General features: G+C 38.6%; 1 protein-coding gene across 14 annotated transcripts in view; it reads right to left on the minus strand.

Annotated features, from left to right (window-relative positions):
* The window catches only part of DMD (dystrophin), a 1,566,296-nt gene that overhangs the window by 441,858 nt on the left and 1,100,528 nt on the right, over positions 1-23,910 (minus strand). For all 14 annotated transcript variants that reach the window (XR_011853162.1, XR_011853161.1, XM_072135922.1 and 11 more), the window contains one exon: positions 1,718-1,907. Coding sequence is in view for 12 of the 14 variants with exons in the window: in XM_072135922.1 (XP_071992023.1) it covers positions 1,718-1,907 (190 nt within the window). In the remaining 2 variants the exon portion in view is untranslated. The remainder of the gene's footprint in view (positions 1-1,717; positions 1,908-23,910) is intronic.

Genomic DNA, 23,910 nt, shown 5'->3' on the forward strand with positions numbered 1-23,910 from the left:
ATTGACTGGAAATTGTATAATCACTAACTATGACAAATTTATTCAGCATTTTGCTTTTTTTTTTTTTGCAGTCGCGCAGTGAAGCATTAGACCACAAAATATAGAGAACTGTCAGCTCCACACTTCCAAATGAGGATGGGACTTTGAGACAGACTGTTTTTTATAAATTAGATTAATTTTAACTGGAACATACTGTAATTATGGCAAGATTTCATATTAGAAACTGTGAAATAAAGTCAACAAATTTCTAAAAGTAACACTGTGAATCAGAACTTAATTTGATTAATTTCAGTGTTCATGTGATAAGTGTGTGAATCAAATACCTAACACTGTGTGACAAATAAGTGACATACTTTTGGCACCATAAAGACTACATCATTGTATTCTTCAGGTTTTATTCTCTGTGTTAATTATATTCCATTATTCAAGTTATACCTGTAAAGCAGGCCAAAGACATGGCCAAGTTTTGTTCAAAATCCAAACTCTTTGATTCTTTCTTCTTCCTATGACAGTTAGGCTTTCTTCATGCACATAAGGTTGTCAACAGATCCCATTGAAATTCCCTATTGATTTCCCCTGAGATAAGCAACACCAGGTATCTGACAACCACATCTGCCGCCATAAAATAACATGCCCATTTAGTATAAATAGAGGACTCATATCGAAAGATCTTTCAGATGACAGCTTTCTTATATCTATGACCATCAAAATAACATGCATATGGACATTTTGGATGGAGATCTGCTACTCAAGCCCCACTCGAAAGGCTTCAACAGAGATCCGATCCTGCCCTGGTAAACCATGGTGTGCAGATGTCTGGTATATCAAATCAGTGTTTTAAGTGATTGATGGGGAAATGGAAGCTGTATCTCTATACGACTACTAAGAAGGCTTTAGTTTAATAGTGTGATGTCTTTCTAAGACCATTTCTTTAACAATTGAGGACATTAAAATGTATTCCACAATACTCTTGCATAAACAGGTTACTTTCATTTGTTTTTTTTCAATTTATAGATAATTTCTATCTCTACTATAAGGTGGTCATCCACCTTCTAAAACTGATTGCTGTTGGCTATAATTTTGGACATGCCTTCTTTGGTAAACTCTTTACATGTATTCAATTCTGAGAGGAGAGTAAACCTTTGGTGAAATATCTCTGCTAGAAGAAAGGTTAAGGAATTATGAGGTCTTTGAAAACCCCCCTCATCTTTTAGCCTACTACTTCTGATTTCATATGAATTCCATTATTTTGTAATTCTGTACAAGAAATTACTGCCGGGCTACTAGGATTTCTTATTATTTGTTACTTTAATCTATGAATGCGAATTCATATTCATTGAATGTTGCCTATTAAGTCTCATTCACTCTTTAAGAATTTTCCAGTTTAATCGACCTGAAAGGACAGGTGAATTCATGTTTTTTGCAAAACAACTCCTCTCTCAAACAATGACAATTTAATGTGCACTTGGTAAGAAAATGCAATTCTCTGCTGTATGCCTAGCAACTGACCTTCGTAATTATGTTCCTTCATGTTGCTCACCTCATATTAAAATTTCTCGCCTCATTTTATGTGTAGGATTTCAGTGAAAAAGAAACTTACTGTTAAAATGCAAAATTTAATTTTTGAAAAATATGTTTTTCATAATAGCAACAATGTAAACATGGTACATACCAGTAATCAATACAGAATACAAACAGCAAACTATTCCTTTCATACCTGCCACTGTGCCATCAATTCTTGAAGGCCTTTTGGGTCTTCTAGGATTCCATCTTTATGTTTTGCATCCTGGAGGACATTAGCCATAGCCTCTGATTCTGTAAGCCATGCAAGAAACTTTTCCAAATCTAAGTAAAATTGTTGCAACAGTCGTAAAGCCGCTTCAAGTGCACCATCCCGATCATTGACCCTGTGAAAGATGTGAGTTATTGTCTTAATGTCTGTTTTCTTGATTCACACACATTTTACAGATACAAATAAAGTAACCAAAATAACAATAACACTTTATTCATAACCTTATCAAATCGTTAGTAAACGATAGAGTGGCTGACTAAAGGTGTGTTTTCTGTCTTGGTTTAGAAGTAGTAGAATGAAGTAAAGGTTTGAGGGACTGGCTTAAACTAACCCACCCAAAATAAAGGGTTACATTTAATACTATGATTAAAAAGCTTTGCCCTTACCCCTAAATGGTTCCTATTCATAGCTGCAATGTTATAAAACTTAGTTATTAAACTTATATGAAGCACACCTGATGTGATTCATTCCCTCTAAATGAGTCCCACATATTAAAATTTACTTGCATTGCCCTGCCTCCTTGTTCCTGATTGACAGGCTATGATATTCTGCTATATGATGAGCTCTGTTACATCAATGGGCACTTAAAGTCATGTGACCAGAATGACATTTTCAAGTGTCCTGTTATGTCTAACCTATGTATGTATCTAATGAAATTAAATTACAGCATACCTCCAAGGAGCATGTGGAGAGGTAGAAATCCATGTAGAATGGGGAGGAGTAGAAGTCCATGAAGGCTGATGTGATTTCATAGATGCATGTTGTGCAGTTTGCTAATGTTAGGAGATAAAGGACCTGTGATGATGTCACTCCGGTTACATGACATGCTGAGAAGAGGGGAGGAGGGGTTGATAGGAGTGGCTGGTGGAGCAGAACAAGCCTTCTGAGTAAGGGAAACAATTTTTAGCTAAAAGAAGGGTGCCAAGTAGTTAAAAGGGCCCTATAGCAATCGGTTACTAGCTGATATGTGAAGATATGGTGAACGGTTACCGTTAACCGAGGAACATGTTTGTCCACTGAAAGAGCATTATAGTAAAATGTGACAAACGGATGTAGCTGAAGGTGAGAACATATTTGGGCTTATTTGCTAAGGGTCCGCGGACCGCACTATTTTCGGAATATCCGTCGATTTACGATGTGCGCCACATTTAGAAGGGTTTTTTGTCACATGCTATCGGATTTTGTTGCATCGGCGCCAGCTTTCATACTACACAAATTGGTGGGCGGGCTGTCGGACGATCCGACGGATTCAGACAATGCACGGGATTTAACATCTCAAATTGTGTTGCAAGACATGCACTCACATACATCGGGAAGAAGAAGGTGAACTCTGGAGGACCTCAGCGGGGAAGCGACACATGAAGGATCTCAGGCGCACGATCTTGGTGAATAGCGCCGGACTTCATCCTCGTCGGATAGTTCGGAACGAGGATTGCGACAGGATCGGGTAAGTAAGTGTGCCCCATTGTATTCTGTTACCATACAAGCCCAAATTGTATCCTGTATCATATATCTCCATTAGATCGAAAACATTTTGATCCACTAGTTTGAAAACAAATTTAATATTCATCACTTATCTTTTCTTATATGTAGTGTGTAGTTTCTTGTATGCAGCTTAAATATGTAGGTCCGGAAAATTGGTTGACTTACTGAATGTGCTTTAAATACTTAATTATTGCTTTATTTGAACACTGTATGTTTGTTAATGAATACCAGACAGTTCATTTTTAAACACGTTTAATATATGGACCATTAAAAATCTAAGAAAAGGGAAAGTAGAAGTTGCAGAAGCCTTATCTACTCAATTGTAACATGTATGAGTGTTCTGAATTCTTCAGTTGTCATTTCTCTATATTTTGCCTTTTGATAAGCCATACATCAAAACTAGATTGCAATGCTTAATTAAATCACTTAGCTACAATGAAAATTCATGGATTACGAAGTGAGTTAAATGTAATTAAAACTGATTATCTAAATTATTGGATTTCAAAGGCACTAATTTCTCTTGCATTTAACAGCAGTAGAAATGACAAAATATAATCAGGACCAAATACTGTGAACAACAGATAACATTACAGCACAATGACTTGTGACAGACAATGTAGGGGATTAGAGAATGTCTACATTTCTGCCAAGGTTTCCATGACCAGCAAATTCATTATGGATACAGCCTCATTCTGTTTTGTTTGTATATTTATTGCAGTAAACTTATACATGACCATTTTTTATTAAATATGAAATACTATTATATTGTTTTTAAATTTAAATATTATTCTCTTTCACAACCACAAAAGGCAAGGAATGTCGGTTTTTCTGAATGAAACATATAATTTTGACAAATAATAGATCTCATTGGTATATCCTACTGGCCAATTTTTGAAGCCACCTAGGAGAAACAACATAATAGAACATTAAATACAAAAGCTTGCAGATTCATTTGAAACATTAAAATTACATTCATTATAATTAAGTTTACTTGATGCCTTGTCATTATATTCCAGGAACGGACCATGGCATGTAAATAGATTGGGTTTAACAGGACAATTATCTCATTATTCCTACCGTGAGGAAAAGAGAAAACTAAAGGTAATTATGCAGTCTCATCTTACAAAATAGCAGGACGCTTGAATAAATTGCCGCATGCAGTTGTATCTTTAGAAAAATGTCTATTTTGGTTTTTGTTAGCAGTATTATTTTCGTAGAAATAAAGGAGATGCCAACCGGAATGTGCTCTGCATCTAACACTTGCAATGTGTGTGTAACATGTAGTAGACATTTGCAATTTGTTTAGTCCTCTCCGCCCCCTTACGCCGGTGGGGAGTGAAGGGGCGTGAAGGGGCATGAAGGGGAAGGTGGGGGCGTGTCCAGCCTCGCTGCAGCCGGTGACTTTTCACATGTGATAAGTCAGCGGCTGCATTAATTCCTGGCTGGTCCTGCCTTGCATTGAAATAATTGCTGAGCAGGACCCTGCCCGATACATCAAGAGGCTGAAGCCTCCTTGATGTATCATGCTGTGAAAATACAGCGGCGGGGCTATCGTACGCTGATGCACGAGCGCTGGTGTATGATAAATATCCCCCACTGTGTGTATGTAAAGTAGTGTACAGTAAGTTCTCTCTCACACAAATGTATGAAAACGGCCTTGTGCTACCCTCACAATACCATTTTCATTCGATTAGCATGCGGCCACATTAATTTCAATGGGCAATACGGCCATCTATTTACATGGCCGTATTGTCCACTGTACTGTACTGAGAGCAAGACATAAAAAAATAGAGCATGTTCTATTTTCTCCAGTATTTCTGTTCCATATGCCCCACAGAAGTTTATGGGAATGTTTAAAATATGTGCTGCATATGTGCTGCACACGGTTGTGCACCGTATAGTGCCGTATATACATACAGTATCCAGGGAGACCATAACTAGTGGGAGGTACATTCTGTTATCCAGCCAAAAAAAGGAAAAACGTCTCATATATTGCTTCATATGGCACAGAAATACATGACTGGAGAAATCATATGTTCGTGTGAAAGGGGCCTAACTTTTTGTTTGGTAAATAGAAATGATGTGTAACCAACATCCATATCTCCAGAGTAACGGAGTAATAAAAAGGTGCTAAAAACTAAAGCAATGCTGACACACTATCACTACAATAAAAGTCGAATATTATATGTTTTTCATAGTATATAATTAGATTTCCTGTCTTTTAAATAGATTTCAGGTTTCCTTTTAGCAGAGGTACCCTACGATTGTATGATAATAGTATTATCATTTGCATCATAATGTATAGAAATCCTCGAGCATAAACAGCCATTCATACAATACTATGCATTTCAGGTCAATTGAAGAATGGATTACATTTACTCCATCATTAATCAACCATTTACCATTTCCCTCAGAATATGACACATGTATGACCCTAACACCATAAGGTAGTTTTGGTAGTTTCCACTGAACCTATGGGCCTTAGAGAGATTCCATCTATTATTTTGAATGCAAATACACATAGAACTACAAAAGTCAAATTAATGGCTTCAGAACTTGGATAAGTGACCAAACTAACTTTTGTGTCATATTATTCCTGAGATACTGGGTAGAAAAAGACTAAAATTATGTTCAAGATTCATCTGTTTACTGAGGCATTTTATTAATGCACATCCATTTGTCAAATATGCCATGCCTGTCTTCCGCCATTCAGCCTGTTCATATTATATTTTTATCTCTTGCTTCAGTTTCCTTTATCATTTTAATCCTTTGCTCTCTTGTGTAATTGTGAAGAGCTTTGAGTCCCATCAGCAGAAAAGTATTTCATATGTCATTATTCTTAGCTTTTACACATACTGAAGTTGTCGCTATTTATCTTCTACTTTAAATCATGTTTGCATGGGATTCTAAATCTAGTTTTAAGCCTCATGTATATAGAGGTGTTTCAACCTTTCATGAATTTGATCAAAAGTTGATCAAAAATAGCCATAAAGGACTTTATGCTATAGCTTTGTATAAATATAAAAGTTTATATGGTTTTAGACACATGTGGGTTATATATTAGATTATATGTTATGATGATGCATAGAAACAGAACAGAAATAGAAGGATAATGCATTCTACAATGTTGTAGATGATACTGTATCCCTGGGTTGTGCAATGTATTCATTGAAATGGATCCTAGGCAATCCTGTTGGGAACCCTACTTTGACTTCTTTTAGTAATGTAGGAAAATTGCATTCCTCATTTTCCACTGTGCAACACACCAAATGTGTATGGGGACCTTCTAATTTCTCCCCAATAGCTGAATAGAGGAGAAACGTATTGGGTAAATTCATTTAAATTTGTCCATGGAAGATGGTCTGTAGAAAATGCTGACAACAGAGTGATCTAACACACATGGCTATCAAACACAATTTTTGTGTCATATTAAATAGAATAATCTCCCCTTTAATATGTCGATTCTATTGTGTATGGATGCTTATTAGAACCGAACCAGAGATATTTCTGGTTAAAGTTGTACTAAAACATTAATTTTTAGGTACAGCTTTCTATTTCCGATTGTAAATTTGAAAGTGGATATCTCCAGTTCTGTTAAGTTACCATACACAATCCATATATCATACATGGACAGACTCTCTTGTTTTATATTACACCAGAATGTTTTTAGGTGCAAGGGTTCAGGAGATATAGGCATTTGAAGTGCGCTCCCCTCCCAGCTTTCAGCTGAAGGCAGAACATAGAAGAAGCTGCAGGAGACTTTCACTCTGCAGAAGTACATGCTCTCTCTGCATCTGTAGCTGAACCTGGAAAAGGGTAATGGAATAATGCTGTACATATTTATTACATATTTTGGTAAAAGTTACTACTTTAATTGGAACAATGACAAAAAGCTCATTTTTTCACATTTGTAGTCAATTATTGGCAAATTTATAAAGAAAAAAACTATCCTGTCAAGTTAAAGTCTCACATTATTTATTTTAAGTAAAGCTTTTCCAAAGATATCATCATTTAAAGAAGCACATAGCAAAACGTCAAAATTTCACCAGGACATTCAGGCACCAATGAATATAGGTCACAAAGTGATTAAACTACAGATTAGGGCAGAGGCAGACAGGAGAAATCTACTTGTAATGGTAGATTCCACATGGTATCTTTCCTTTAAGGGAGGCTTCTGCTGGACAGGAAAATATTAAGGGAGGCTGCTGCTGCATAGTATGTTATTAAGAGAGGCTGCTGCTTGACAGAATATTGTTAATGAAGGCTTCTGCTGGACATTTTATAATTATTTATATTAAGGGAGAATTCTGCTGGATAGTATATTTTTAAGGGAGACTGCTTCTAGATATTATATTAATAAGGGAAGCAGCTGCTGGATATTATATTATTAAAGGAGGCTGCTGTTAGACATCATATTAAAAAGGAAGGCTACTGGACATTATATTAATAAGGGAGGCTGCTGCTGGACATAATATTATTAAGGAAGGCTGCTGGACATTATGGGTTCATTTACTTAGAAAGTCGGAAAATGCACTAAAAGTGGTATTTCCATGTATAATGCTGCCTGCTGCTATTCACTAAGATCGTACGCTAGAAATCATGAATCTGCCGCTTCTGCCAGTTCACCATCTTTTTTTGGTGCACCTTTAACATATGGTGTGCAACACAATTTGCAAGTTAAATACGGTGCTCGGTCTGACTGATTCGGCGGCACACCCCTTAAGTTGTGTTGCATGGATCCCAGCACAGCTGTACCAAAAAAGGGTTGCATGTGAAATAGTAGCGACACAGACACTTCTTAAATACCTGTGGAAGCAGTCCAGGCTGCTGCTGGACAGCATGTGAATTAAGGAGGCTGTTTACTGATAAGAAAGGTAGCTGCTACACAGTATATTAATAAGGGGGGCTACTGATGGAAAGCATTTAATAATGGGGGACGTTATGATACATACTAATAGATGTCTATTCAGGCCTTTTGCTCTGCCTTGATTAACGATAGGCTGCTGTGCCACATATTAATAGGGATGCTGGCACTGCATATAAGTTAAATGAGTAAGTATCTGTCTGATAGTAGAACTTGGTACATTTCTGCTGCTTTATAGTATTCTGCTGTATATTTCCAATTGATATATATTTGTGTTTGGTGTATTATATGCTGGTATATTACCGAATTTAGTATATTTGATGTATGTGTGTGGAGTATTTTAGTTGCTATGTTAATATATGTGTATTGTGAGATAGTGACAGTGAAAGTCATTAAGGGCAAATATATATTTCACCTTGTTGTGTGTAATGGAAAGAAAAGACTTTCCAAGGCTGGCTTTAATAAAAGCCAGAATAAAGGGCCTTGGACCTGGATTGGGAAAATATAGGGGGGGTTCCCAATCAATGATCCATAGGCTTTTAGATCCCATGTCTGTACAGTCAACTACATCTGTAGCAGGAACATAAAAAGGTGCAGGCTATAGGTGTCCTGGTGGTGACTGCAAAGTGCTGTATGAGAGCTGAGACCTTAGAGCCTGGGACTTCAAACACAAGTGTAAGTATGTTTTGCCCCTGTTTTACAAGAATCCAGGCTATATACTGGGGGCTGCGGCTGCAGAGTATATACTGGGGGCAGGGGCTAGGAGGCTATGTACTTGGGAAAGGGGCTGCAGGCTATATACTGTGGCAGGGGCTGCTGGACATACACTGGGGGAAGGGGCTGGCAGGCTACATACAGGGGGCACGAGTTGGCAGGCTATATACTAGGCTTATACTCGATTCAATAGGTTTTCCCAGTTTTTTGTGTTAAGATTAGGCACCTCAGCTTATACTCAGGTCAGCTTATACTTGAATATATACTTATTTATATAATGTATGTATAATATGTAGCCTATATAGAGTAATTGTCAGGATCAGTGGTAGCGGATCCTCTGTACCACCACGGACAATGGCGTAAGCCGACACCTGGGACCCGCCGCAAAAGCAGGTTGGACTTGTTGCGGCGTGGTACCACTAGGTTTTTACACAGGCGCGACTTTGTCCACGGTGGCGGCCAAGACATAATACAGAATCGTAAGGCAAAGTCGTGGTCGGGAACAGGCAGGATGTCGAGACAGGCAGCAAAAGAACATAGTTGGGGATGTAGCGGTCGGTCAGGACAGGCTGGACAGGAGCAAGATGAGGAACAGAATCGAGGTCACAATGGGAAATCAGGATAATTGCAAAGGGCTTGGAATACAGCTTTCTCTTAGGCATAGCACCTATGGAAGTTATATATGAATTCTAAAGTATAATGAATGGGATAGGGGCAGCAGTGAAAGTTTAGTTAAATCAGACCCAGATCCAAAGTCCGGAGGTGGGATTTTTGCCTCCGGCAGAAAAAAGGGTCTTATAGGGCCCTGCCTCTCACTAGCACTGAACTCATGGAATCAAAAGAAAAGCAGAGACTATCATATCCAGAATGCAAATACCAAGTAACATGGATAATTATTATTTAACAGTTTGCTCCATGGAGCTGCCAATTCACATTCTAGTTATTAGGTCAAAATATGAATAGGAAATTCATGATTCAACTCAAGGTCATGATCCTAGGATAAATTCTCTACTACCAGGCTGATTACTTGTGGGTGGCTTGTACTATTCTAGCATAATGCAGAGAGTGGATTAGGAGCCAAAACCCCTCAGTCTTCTTTTTAGATGCAGATGCCATAGAATCTTCAGCATCGAAGTGAGTTACATGGCAAAAGTAGATGTTTCATAGACAGGGGGCTAATGAAGGCCCCAGGTCTGTCCTCGTTATTTTCCTGTTAGTCAGTGCATAACACACTAGAATACAAGTAAGCAGTTTTATATATGAGAGATCAAATTATTTCAGATTCAAGTACCCATGTGGCACTCATGAAAAATATGAAACAATGAAACTATTTTTTTGGGAAAAGGGATTAAAAAGAAACCAAAAAAATCATAACTATTAAAAAAAATGTACAAAAGAAGACAATCTAAGACTAACACATTTTTTTCCATCTGGCCTTATGTAAATATGAACCTCAAAATAGTACCAATGAAACAATAACTTGGCAAACAAAGACACAGCTCCATAGGTTGAAAATATAACATTTAGTTTTATTAATAATTTGAATGTTAGGGTGACAGGAAAATAGCTTTTTGTAAAGAATTTTCATCATACAAAAGTCATGACTGAAAAAATATATAATTTTGTATCTTGAGAAGTGTACTGACACCATATCATTTTTATTATTTTTTACTACATAGTTAAGACTGTAAATTAAAAATGTATGAAACACTCTCACAAATAGTCCCCCCCCCCAGATTTTCCCTCAGTTAAGGTCCAGTAAAATATTCAACTTAATATTTTAGGGAAAAGTTTTGGCTTTGAAAAGTCAGGATGAAAAATCACAAAAAGGTCTTGGAGGCCTTGGCCCAAAAGAAACTGGTCACTGAGGGGTTAATGGCCAAGCATGTTGAGCAGTTTCTATTTTTTTTGTAATATTTAACGATTTACATTTCAGAGCACATAACGTGCAAAAGCAAAATATATGTTTTTGAAACTAAAAGTTTTCTTAGCGTGATGTTGATCCATATGTGGTGTTTTTGCTACGATGGGCCAAATAACATCAGCTTTGTAGAGTTTTTTTTACCTTCCTTTGAATCAACAAGCTAGTTAAGTTAGACTTGATGGGCCTGCTTCTTTTTGTGCATTTCTGTGATTTGTGAGGAGATTTGGGAAATATCAGTTACAGAGATGTAGTGAAAAATTCAAGCTGATGCAGTAAAAGATGACATTTGGTCACTAGGAAGTGGAGGCTGTGCAAGGAAATGCCATGCAACAGCAATAGTCACATCAGAGCAATATTGAGCATAACTAATATTGATTATTGATTTACAGTATTCACATGCACCACTACATTTCTATTAATAATTTAATACACAGGCGTGTATTTAAATATGTCCACAATTATATTTTTCATCTATCTCTCTAGTGTATCTTTTCCATTGCTCTACTAAATATGGACTACTCTTAACTGATAAAGTTTTGTATTTTTCCTCTAGTCTTCTAACTCCAGAGATCTCGATCCTCATGAAAAGTTTAACTGGGTCAGAGATTTTGTTCACTTCTGTATTAATGAGGTGAAGAATGAGTTTAATAGATTGTCTAGGGATCTTAATTCCCATAGGGCACTCACCAGAGCCTTTACTTTCAAAGTGATTGATGAAATTTACTCCATCGGATGAGTTAAGAATTTAAGGCACTTTAAAGAAGAACAGTATTCCGAAAAAGCTATCCAGTCAGAGAAGAAAGAAATTTGGTATGTTTAAAGGAAACCTGTCACCAGGGACCTAATTTTCACTAACAACAGGTTGTAGAAGCCCATTACAGCTGCAGTGCAAATATGTCTTTTCTAAGCATTTACATTACAATATAATTGTGTGTTATAACCTACCTTGCACCCTGACAGAATCATCTGTGTAGTCACAGGGGTTGGGCTTTGCTTTGGATGCATTTCAAAAGACAACAGGTGACTTGTCTGTACTGCAGGCTGCCTCCATCTTTGTGCTCCTGTATAGCTGTAGGAGCTGTACAGGAGCACAATGGTGCTGATCTGATGAGTGAGTAACACAGACAAGTCAAATGTTGTTTTTTGAAATGCATCGAAACCAAAGCCCAACCCCTGGGACTACACAGAGGATTTTGTCAGCATTCAAGTTAAGTTGTTAAGTTATAACACACAATTATATTGTAATGCAAATGCGTTTAAAAGCCAGAGAGGCATTTTTGCACTGCAGGTATAATGGGCTTCTGCAACCTATATTTAGTGAAAATGAGGTCCCTGGTGACAGGTTCCCTTTAAGCTTTCTATGGTCTCCAAAGAAGCACCTAACACATAGCAGGTGATGAAAGCAGAGTAGAAGGTAAAAGAAAACAAGTTTAAAGTGGTAAAGTACAATGTAAATTGATATGGAAGAAGATCATATGAAGTACAGTTCTTCATAAAAAGTGAATGTTTCTCTGCCAAATCTTTCCAAACACCAATGTATCTGGTGTTAATACTAAGTGATGAACTGCAATCTTTGGAGGAACCTTGCAGATAGCGCTCCATCTTCAGAAGTAGTGAAGCATTACATAGTTACCAATGACATATTGTAAAAGAAAGGAAGGGTGCTTTTTGTAGTGGCTGTATATTCTGTTCGCCAATTTCGGTTGCAAACCACATAATTCCAATGAGGACCATAATAAATATTAATAGTATGAAATCGTACACATAGAAGTGTACTGCAAGCTTAAAGAGGTATTCCCATTTCAGCAAATTAATGTTGTTTGTGTGTTGAAAAATTATTATTTCTGTATCAATTTCTCGTGGTTTTCTAGATCTCTGCTTACTATCATTCTATAGAAACTTTCATTGTTTATTTCCAGCGGACAGAAATCTGACCATGGTCACACAGGTGCGCGGCTCATTATATCACACAGCTCTGACTAGTATCTTCTATACAAAGATCTGTGCACCTGTGTGACCGTGGTCAAATTTTGTCCACTGAAAGCAACATAGAAGATTTCTATAAAAGGACAGCAAGCTGAGATCTAGAAAACTGTTGCAGAAAGTATATTGGAAACCTATACAACCTTTAATTACACAAACAATAACATTAATTTGCTGAAATAGGAATACCCCTTTAAGGATTTGACAGGCTTTCATTTCATTTTTGCCGTTAATAATGAGGAAAAAAACCTGTTCTGGCAGGTGTCCAATTGTTTGTCCAAAAGGAAGTCTTGTGTTTTCCTTTGAGGAATCATGCACAAAATAATTGATAAGTCAATTCTGATTTTTTTTTTTTTAGAATATTAATGATATAAAGAAAAAATGGCCACCCGACTTCTTCCCATAATGGATAACCAATCAGCACCATGAACATGATATCTACTTTTTTTTTCTGGCACGTGAAGACACCCGACTTTAGAATGTGGATTCCTTTTAACTTACATCTCTCTTAATATTATTGGAGGCATCTATAAGAGTCATAATAAAAACAGGAGAAATAATAACAATAATAAAGATGGTGGCATACACTAATGTTTATATTCTGGTAGGTAATAATTATTTCCTCAGTAATATTCACTGTCGTATGGAAAACAATTGTGATATTACGATACATATAGCACAATTCGTTCACGGAAATAACAAATATTTTAAAAGTTGCTTGCCTATGTGATGACACAGGCCAGCTTCATTACAGAGAGGGATTCTCACTATTTGCTGACCTGTTACCTTGCTAATCTGCGCACACATACATCAATTTGTGCTTTTTTTCCCTTTAACCAGCTGTGACTATGTGTTCATTGGAGGTCTACTTTATATAAAAATCGGAATTAAAAACAACCATCCCTCTTGTCAGTTCAAGGCTAACATCGTTGATTGCATTTGACACAATAATCATCATCATATCTTAAGACTGAAATCAGCTTGACAGAACTCAACTCAGGTCTGCTTCTTCCAATTACCTGAAAATTGCAGGCCAGCTTATCTCTCAGGAAATAAGTTTGCATTTACAATTCCACCGAGGTGCAAAAGTGATGCAGTAGATGTAGCAATTTAACTTGCTAACTTATACAATAACTATTTTCTTTTAAATTCACTCATCTCTTGTGAATGCCTTTTGCCACAGCTGAAAATCCTTCAACTGCACGCTGCTTTGACTTTCAGAGGATTACACAGATTGTGCAGAAACAATATTAGACTCTGATTTGGAAAGATAGCTGAAATAATGTTTGTGTTTCCAAATCAGATATGAATGACTTAGATGTTCTTTTCATACACACAGAGACTTTGAGGACAAAATAAAACCTTGGATACCATTTATATCTTCCTAAAGGATTCTGTTAGCTTTAGTCATGTAACCTGTCTCAAAAAGTTTTATCCATCTACACTGACGCTATGGGGGACATTTATCAGGAATTGTATCTCAGTTTTTTTAATCTATCCATCTATCTATCATCTATCTATCAATTATCTATCTATCTAACATTTCGTTGCACTGATGGAATAAAAGACTCACCTCTTTCCACTTACTCCGGAGTGCTGCCTACTTACTGAACCCCAGCCAAGGGGTTTACGGCTATCTGCACCCACCCAGGTTTGTGCTGCTCTTTCCCTTTTTTTATCTATCTATCTATCTGGTATATCTAATTTTTTCTAACCTATTTGACAATCTATCTACAGACCATATACTATCTTTTTATCTCCCTACATCTATCTATTATCTATCTATTTTTATTCATATCCATTATTATCTAATCTATTTGTCAATCTATTATAGTATTTGTCAATCTATTTGTTAGTTACTACAGTATATGTATTATCTATTTTGTTATCTATCTAACCATTATTGCATAATCTATTTACAATATTTATCTATTGATCTACAGTACCTTTCTATCATCTTCAGTACTTATGTATCAATCAATTTACAGTACCTCCCCATACATTATCTGTCTATATTTACATGCCCATTCTACTTTGTATCTTAATGCATCCATTAATCTACAGTATCTATCTGTTCATATATTATAAATCTACCTGGCAATTTTTTTAAAAATCTATCATTCTTCATGTCTATCTATATGTCCAAGCAGCATAATAATCATGAATGAAAGCAGGTAGGTACACTCTAAAGAATACAAAAAAACCAGAAGCATTGTCTATAAGTTTTCAAAAGCAATAGGTGCTATCCAGCACTCTCACCAAGAAGATTCCATATGAATATCCAAAAAATAGATATCCAAAGAAAAAACTAGCACTCTAATATAGAGAAAAAAGGAGTATTTTCTTCCACCTCTTGCAACTTTTCAGCTGCGATACCTGAAATGAGCTAAAGGTAAATTAAAATACCACTTTTTTCACTGTATTGGAGTGCTGCTTTTTTCTTTGGATATCTATCTAACCTAGGATACGAAAAATATATTTTCTGAAGGACAGTGACCTGCCTCAAGAATTCTTTTTTTGCCACACTGTCCCTATCTGTCTACTTACAATAGCTACATAACGTATCTCTCTCTCCAGTATCTCCATATTCATTTACACCATCTTTAATTCTACCTCTCTATACGTTTATATACATACATAACTTTTAGTAAAATATGATGATGTCTGTAAGGCTGTAATAGAGAAGCATATTCTATACTCTGACTGAATGCTTTGTTCCCTTGGTTGGTTGTCACCTAAGACTGCAGACTGTGCATATATGTCATGTAGTCATTTAAGTATGTGTATTAGCTTAGACAGATGACCACAGATACATTATAAAAAATGCATGTTTACAAATGAATAAAAGTGTCAGATCTGAGGTTTTTCAGAAGGGAAAACTAGAAAATGAATCTGAGACAGGCAAAAAATGTAGATGGAGATACATAATTTGAACCTGTTCCAGCTTGAAAGTGTCATTTAACAATAAATCATAATGGTTTAAGTGGGCATTTGCTTGTAGATTGGCTTGCTTTGGACTACTCATTAGTCTTACACTAGGGAATTTAGAAAACGCCACATAACAATAAATTCTGCGATCAGTAGATTGCGGTTTTCCCAAAATCCTTTACAATTACATACAATGCAGTTTTTGTACCCACTGCCATCTCCTTTTGCTGCATATATAGCAATAACCATCTGAATCGGAAGTTTCCCACAATAAGCATCTTACACATTGGGGCACATTTACTTACCATCCGGAAGGGTTCACAGAAAGTGCATTGTTCCGATGATAATGCACTGTGCCGTGATTCACTAAGATCGTGCACCCGATATCCTGCATGTGTCGCTTCCCCGCTCAGGTCCGACAGAGTTCACCATCTTCTTCCTGGTGCATGTAAGTGCATTGTCTTGCGACACATTTTGAATCTTAAATCCCGCGCTCAGTCCGAATCAGACGGATCGTCCGCAGCTACTCCAAAATCCGATCACGTGCAACACAATCCCCTGTTAAAAATGTGTCACAGCTGTGCAAATCCCGAAAACGCTGGAAAATCCGCCGAAAGTACGTCCGCGGACCCTTAGTAAATAAGCCCCACAGTGCACCTTGGAGTGGGATCTTGGAAACAACAAGCTTAGTTCAAAGGGAACCTGGCACTGATAAGGTGATTTTTAGCTGGTGACAGGTTCCAATAGCCTATGCTATGTGGATGTTAAAAATCCCTTTGTCAGCATTCTGAATAATTTCAGTAGTTTATATAAGTTTAATTCACATTGCCTGGCAATTTTTAAATCAGTATAGCATGGCTAATGCAACCTGTCACCAGCTAACATTGACATTCCTGGTGACAGGTTTGCTTTCAGAAGGTACGGATGCATAGGTTCACTAGGATATGACATTTTGCTATAGAAGAACAGTATGGAAAATATTCAGACCAATTAAATTTTTTCACTCTTTGTTTCATTGCAGGCAATTGGTAAGAAGTAAAAAGTTCCCTTTTTGCTCATTAATTTACACTCTACATCCTATCTTGACAGAAAATCCTGAAATGTAGATATTTTTGGTAATTTGTTAAACAAGAAAAACAGAAATATAAATTTTCAGACCCTTTACTCTGACACACATATTTAACTCACATACTATTCATTTCTTTCTGATCCTCCTTGAGATGATTCTACTCTTTCATTGGAGTCCAGCTGTCTTTAATAAAACTCATTGTCCTTGATTAGCAATTTCATGCACCGGTCTATATGAGACATCACAGCTCATAGTGCATGTCAGAGCACATGAGAATCATGAGGTCTATGATACTTCCCAAGGACCTCCGAGACAGAATTGTGGCAAGGCATTGATGTGGCCAAGGTTACAAAACAATGTCTACAGCATTTAATGTTTCTAATAGTGGCCTCCATAATCCTTAAATGGAAGAAGTTTCGGATGACCGCAACTCTTCCTCGACCTGGACATCCAGCCAAAGTAAGCAATTGTGGGAGAAGAGTCTTGGTGAGAGAGTTAAAGGGGTATTCCCATCTGGGCATTTACATTTAATTGGATTCATTTGCCAAATGTAAACATTTCTTCAATGGGAAGTTATTAAAAATAATGTTCCTGTGTGAAGATAATTTCTCATAAATGTAGCCATGTTGTCTCTTAGAAACAAGATGGTTTTCTCAGATGCGGCCATCTCTGCTGGAGTGATTGCACAAAAAAAAACGAAATGTTTTTGTATATGAAATGTCCTGGAGTTACTGTACGTCCCACAGCCGTCCTGTAGTAACGATCGCTGAAGCCAGGTGGTCAGGCACGGCTCTATAGTGCATCTCTGGCCATTGCTGCCAAAATGTGAGGTGGTCGTATCCGAGGAAGCTATCTGGTTTCTAAGGGACAACATGACTACATTTATGAAAGATTATCTTCACACAGGAACATTTTTCTAATAACATCCAATTGAAGAAATGTTTACATATGGCAAATGAATTCAAATAAATGTAAATGCCCAGATGGGAATATCTCTTTAAATAAGAACCCCAAGATCACTGTGGTTGAGCTCCAGAGATGCAGTAGGGCGATAGAGGGAAGCCATCACACATTTTGCAAATAAAACATGAAGGACTCTTAAGACTATGAGCGGTATGTGTGGAGAAAACCAGACACTGCTCATCACCCACCCAGGAAAGGTAAGGTAGGACATGTACAAGTGTGGCCTGGATACTTTTCTTCATAGGCAATGGGAATAAAGATGCTTTAACATACAATACTATAAAAAAAATACTCAAATGCTTACCTCTCTTCTCTACAACGCTACAACTCCATGTCTATCAGTGAAAGTAGATTCACTGAAACTGTAATACAACTATTGCTTTGTTGCCATTATGCATTATGAATTATTCATTTCATAATTATTGTTTAAGGTGTTTCTAATATTCATATGATTGTTTTCATATTCATTAAAGAAGTTGTAAAAGGTAGTCATTTCTGTCAAAATTTTATCAATTCAACTTTAGGTGCCTGGTAATTTATTTCTATGCAACTTCGCAAGAAGAAAAAAGCGTCTCTGCACCGCTCAAATTACGGTGTCTGTCCAATACAGGTGTATCAGTCTACTAGGAGTAGAAGGTATAGGAGTAGGAAGGTAAAGAAACCGCTGCTATAAAGGTTCCAAAACGGTGTTGCTCAGCCAGAGAAAAAACAAGTCCATGTAACAAGTAAAAAAGGGATGAAGGCGGCACTCACCGAGTCTGTGAAACAACTTATCTTTATTCGGCAGACGGTGTGGTACAGGGGGAACACTGGAGCCATACGGCGACGGGCCGTTTCGCGCTCACTAGCGCATCTTCAAGCCGTTGACGTCATCCGCCCGCGACGCGCAGAATATATGCGAGGACGCCGGCGGCTGTCGTCAAGGGAACAGTATAAACAAAGGTGAGAGGCACATGCACGGACATTAAAAGATTTAAACAAGTGAAGTTAAAAACAACTACAAATATATGTACATAACTCCGGCTTGGAGATGAGAAGCACTAATACAAGGCATACACGGGGGTAACATGGTAATAGATAAGGGTATCTGTGATGCACTATGGAGGGAGAAACGGACATAAACGTTATAGAAAGACGCTAAGGTCATTTCTATCGTTCATGCCCAATGGTCCCATAGCATTAAATCTGATAATGCATTTACTTTCGTGTTGCATAAGGATTTTATTCCTGTTACCTCCTAAAGGATCCGTAGTCACCATTTCGATACCCGCAAATCTGAGGATATTGGGATTGCCCTCGTGATGAGTTCTAACATGCTCAATCAACCGAGGGCAGCCAATACCATTTTTTATGGACCTTTGGTGTTCCTGAAACCGTACGTTCAGTCTGCGTATGGTTTTTCCTATATAGAAAAAGTTACAGGGGCAAAACACGATGTATACTACGTAAGTGGACTTGCATGAGATAAAAGATGTGACTTTTTGTACTTGTCCTCCGAATTTTATCCATTTAAGTTGACTATTAAAACGGCAACTGCTACATCCCCCACATCTAAAATTTCCCACAGGCGTGGTTTTTTCCAACCATGTAGACCTGGGGGTGTGGAAGCGGCTACTAACCAGAGCCTTTCTTATAGTGGGTGAACGTCTAAATGCAATGTGAGGGCGTGTGTCGGTAAAGTGATGTAATTGTGAATCCTGTTTCAAGATACTCCAATTTTTTGTAATGGCATCACGTATTATTTTTTCATAGGGACTGAACTCAAAGGAGAACACCGTTCTCTCCTTGTTCTCTTCATGGGTCTCTCTATATGTATTAGTACTGTCTTTTGTGTCTTTTTTCTTTGAGCGATATAATAACTCTTCCTGTGGTATCCCCAACACTTTATTATATGCTTCATTTATAAGATGTTCAGGGTAATCCCTGGCTCTCAGCCTGACTTTTAATTCTTCTGCTTGTGTCAGGAAATGAGTGATATCATTATTGATACGTCTTAGCCTAAGAAACTGGCTATATGGGAGTCCCCTCTTAGTGTGACACGGATGATGACTATGGAAGTGAAGGAGTGAATTAGTGGCCGTTGCCTTACGAAATGCCATAGTATTAAGTCCACCTCTCTCCTCCCTTATCTTGACGTCTAGAAAGTCTAGTTCATTACCCCCATATACGGCAGTAAACCGCATATTCATGTAGTTGTCGGAATTAAGGTACTCGACAAATTGTAGAAATTGCGTGTGTGTGCCTTCCCAAACGATGAAAACATCGTCCACATATCTGTGGAACGCCTTCAGGTTCACGAGGAATGGGTTGTCCAGAGAAAAGACACGGCGGCTCTCGAAGCAAGCGAGAAACAGGCTAGCAAGGGTACAGGCAACAGGCGTACCCATGGCCGTGCCAGTTCTCTGGACAAACCACTCGTCGTCGAACATGAAGGCGTTGTGCGAGAGCACAAACCTTAAACCCTCGCAAACGAAATTAATGAACTCAGGACTCCTGTGTGCGTTTGTGAGGATTTCACGAATACATTGGACACCTAGGTCCTGAGGGATACGGGTATAAAGACTTTCCACATCGATCGAGGCCAAAGAATAACCCTCCTTCCAGTCAATACTTTTGACGACTTGAAGAAATGTGTTCGTATCTTTTAGGTATGACGGGATCTCCTGAAGGAGGGGACGAAGAAGCCAGTCTAAATACTGGGACAGAGGTTCGGTTAGGGATCCAATACCGGCCACGATGGGACGGCCGGGGGGGGCGGAGAGGGATTTATGGACCTTAGGTAAAAAATACCAGACAGGATGCCTGGGGTATTCTGGTAGTAATTTCTTGGCCATATATTCAGATATAACATTACGTTCTACACTCTCTCTAAGGAAGGTACGTAGCCGTGTCTGGTACCTAAAAGTGGGGTTAGATGGTAGAGGGGTATAAGTCTCCACATCCCTCAGCTGTCTATTAGCCTCCATTTTGTAGTACTCCCTGGTCATGACTACCACGTTGCCCCCCTTGTCCGCCGGTTTAAATATAACATTGTTTTGTGTTTTAAGCCAGCGGAGGGCGGATAATTCGCCTTGAGAAAGGTTTCCTGGGGTTAAGGGGTACACCAGGGCCTTAACATCCTCTTTTACACGCTGGTAAAAAATATCTAGGGGAGAACCGGCTACCAAGGGGGGGCAAAACGTGGAGCCAACACCTTTTTTGAAGGCTTCAATTTTCACGATAGGGGGCACAGAGGGTTCAGGGCAACTATCATCGGTACCGTCGATATCCAAGCTAAGTAAGCAATTAATAACCGACATATCCATATCCGTGGGGAGGTCTGGGGGGGAGAAACCGAGTGGGCCAACAATAGCTGGTATCTCTCCGTCTCTTAACGATTCTGGGGAATGTGTTTTATCCGCAAAGAATTTTTTTAAATTAAGTTTCGGGATACCCTTAAACAAATCGATTTCAAATTGAACCTCGTCAAATACGTTGGTTACAGCAAAATTCAAACCTTTGTTCAACAAAGATAAACACAAAACAATGTTATATTTAAACCGGCGGACAAGGGGGGCAACGTGGTAGTCATGACCAGGGAGTACTACAAAATGGAGGCTAATAGACAGCTGAGGGATGTGGAGACTTATACCCCTCTACCATCTAACCCCACTTTTAGGTACCAGACACGGCTACGTACCTTCCTTAGAGAGAGTGTAGAACGTAATGTTATATCTGAATATATGGCCAAGAAATTACTACCAGAATACCCCAGGCATCCTGTCTGGTATTTTTTACCTAAGGTCCATAAATCCCTCTCCGCCCCCCCCGGCCGTCCCATCGTGGCCGGTATTGGATCCCTAACCGAACCTCTGTCCCAGTATTTAGACTGGCTTCTTCGTCCCCTCCTTCAGGAGATCCCGTCATACCTAAAAGATACGAACACATTTCTTCAAGTCGTCAAAAGTATTGACTGGAAGGAGGGTTATTCTTTGGCCTCGATCGATGTGGAAAGTCTTTATACCCGTATCCCTCAGGACCTAGGTGTCCAATGTATTCGTGAAATCCTCACAAACGCACACAGGAGTCCTGAGTTCATTAATTTCGTTTGCGAGGGTTTAAGGTTTGTGCTCTCGCACAACGCCTTCATGTTCGACGACGAGTGGTTTGTCCAGAGAACTGGCACGGCCATGGGTACGCCTGTTGCCTGTACCCTTGCTAACCTGTTTCTCGCTTGCTTCGAGAGCCGCCGTGTCTTTTCTCTGGACAACCCATTCCTCGTGAACCTGAAGGCGTTCCACAGATATGTGGACGATGTTTTCATCGTTTGGGAAGGCACACACACGCAATTTCTACAATTTGTCGAGTACCTTAATTCCGACAACTACATGAATATGCGGTTTACTGCCGTATATGGGGGTAATGAACTAGACTTTCTAGACGTCAAGATAAGGGAGGAGAGAGGTGGACTTAATACTATGGCATTTCGTAAGGCAACGGCCACTAATTCACTCCTTCACTTCCATAGTCATCATCCGTGTCACACTAAGAGGGGACTCCCATATAGCCAGTTTCTTAGGCTAAGACGTATCAATAATGATATCACTCATTTCCTGACACAAGCAGAAGAATTAAAAGTCAGGCTGAGAGCCAGGGATTACCCTGAACATCTTATAAATGAAGCATATAATAAAGTGTTGGGGATACCACAGGAAGAGTTATTATATCGCTCAAAGAAAAAAGACACAAAAGACAGTACTAATACATATAGAGAGACCCATGAAGAGAACAAGGAGAGAACGGTGTTCTCCTTTGAGTTCAGTCCCTATGAAAAAATAATACGTGATGCCATTACAAAAAATTGGAGTATCTTGAAACAGGATTCACAATTACATCACTTTACCGACACACGCCCTCACATTGCATTTAGACGTTCACCCACTATAAGAAAGGCTCTGGTTAGTAGCCGCTTCCACACCCCCAGGTCTACATGGTTGGAAAAAACCACGCCTGTGGGAAATTTTAGATGTGGGGGATGTAGCAGTTGCCGTTTTAATAGTCAACTTAAATGGATAAAATTCGGAGGACAAGTACAAAAAGTCACATCTTTTATCTCATGCAAGTCCACTTACGTAGTATACATCGTGTTTTGCCCCTGTAACTTTTTCTATATAGGAAAAACCATACGCAGACTGAACGTACGGTTTCAGGAACACCAAAGGTCCATAAAAAATGGTATTGGCTGCCCTCGGTTGATTGAGCATGTTAGAACTCATCACGAGGGCAATCCCAATATCCTCAGATTTGCGGGTATCGAAATGGTGACTACGGATCCTTTAGGAGGTAACAGGAATAAAATCCTTATGCAACACGAAAGTAAATGCATTATCAGATTTAATGCTATGGGACCATTGGGCATGAACGATAGAAATGACCTTAGCGTCTTTCTATAACGTTTATGTCCGTTTCTCCCTCCATAGTGCATCACAGATACCCTTATCTATTACCATGTTACCCCCGTGTATGCCTTGTATTAGTGCTTCTCATCTCCAAGCCGGAGTTATGTACATATATTTGTAGTTGTTTTTAACTTCACTTGTTTAAATCTTTTAATGTCCGTGCATGTGCCTCTCACCTTTGTTTATACTGTTCCCTTGACGACAGCCGCCGGCGTCCTCGCATATATTCTGCGCGTCGCGGGCGGATGACGTCAACGGCTTGAAGATGCGCTAGTGAGCGCGAAACGGCCCGTCGCCGTATGGCTCCAGTGTTCCCCCTGTACCACACCGTCTGCCGAATAAAGATAAGTTGTTTCACAGACTCGGTGAGTGCCGCCTTCATCCCTTTTATAATTTATTTCTATACATTGTATACTCTAGACCCAAGGGTAGTATGCACTTATTCCATCTGTTACTCTATCCCAGCTGTGGCTTCCGTCCCAGATATCTGCTTTTCACACAGAATCCCCCTCTTCTTTCATCCCCTATTCAGCTCTTCAAAGATCCCCTGCAAGACAACCAGCTGCAGTCTGTAGTTTAATATCGGAAGCCGTCTCCTCTCCGCTCATAAACTGTTACCACTCTCTTTCTTCTCAAAATGAAAATTCCCCCAACTTTAAAAAGTAATAACACGCAAAAGATCCCCCCTGCTGACAGACTGCTTCAATTTATCTGCCTTTTTTAATTAAAGATAAAAATGGCATGCACATT

The sequence above is a fragment of the Engystomops pustulosus genome, chromosome 2, assembly GCF_040894005.1.
Source record: "Engystomops pustulosus chromosome 2, aEngPut4.maternal, whole genome shotgun sequence".
Taxonomy (NCBI): domain Eukaryota; kingdom Metazoa; phylum Chordata; class Amphibia; order Anura; family Leptodactylidae; genus Engystomops; species Engystomops pustulosus.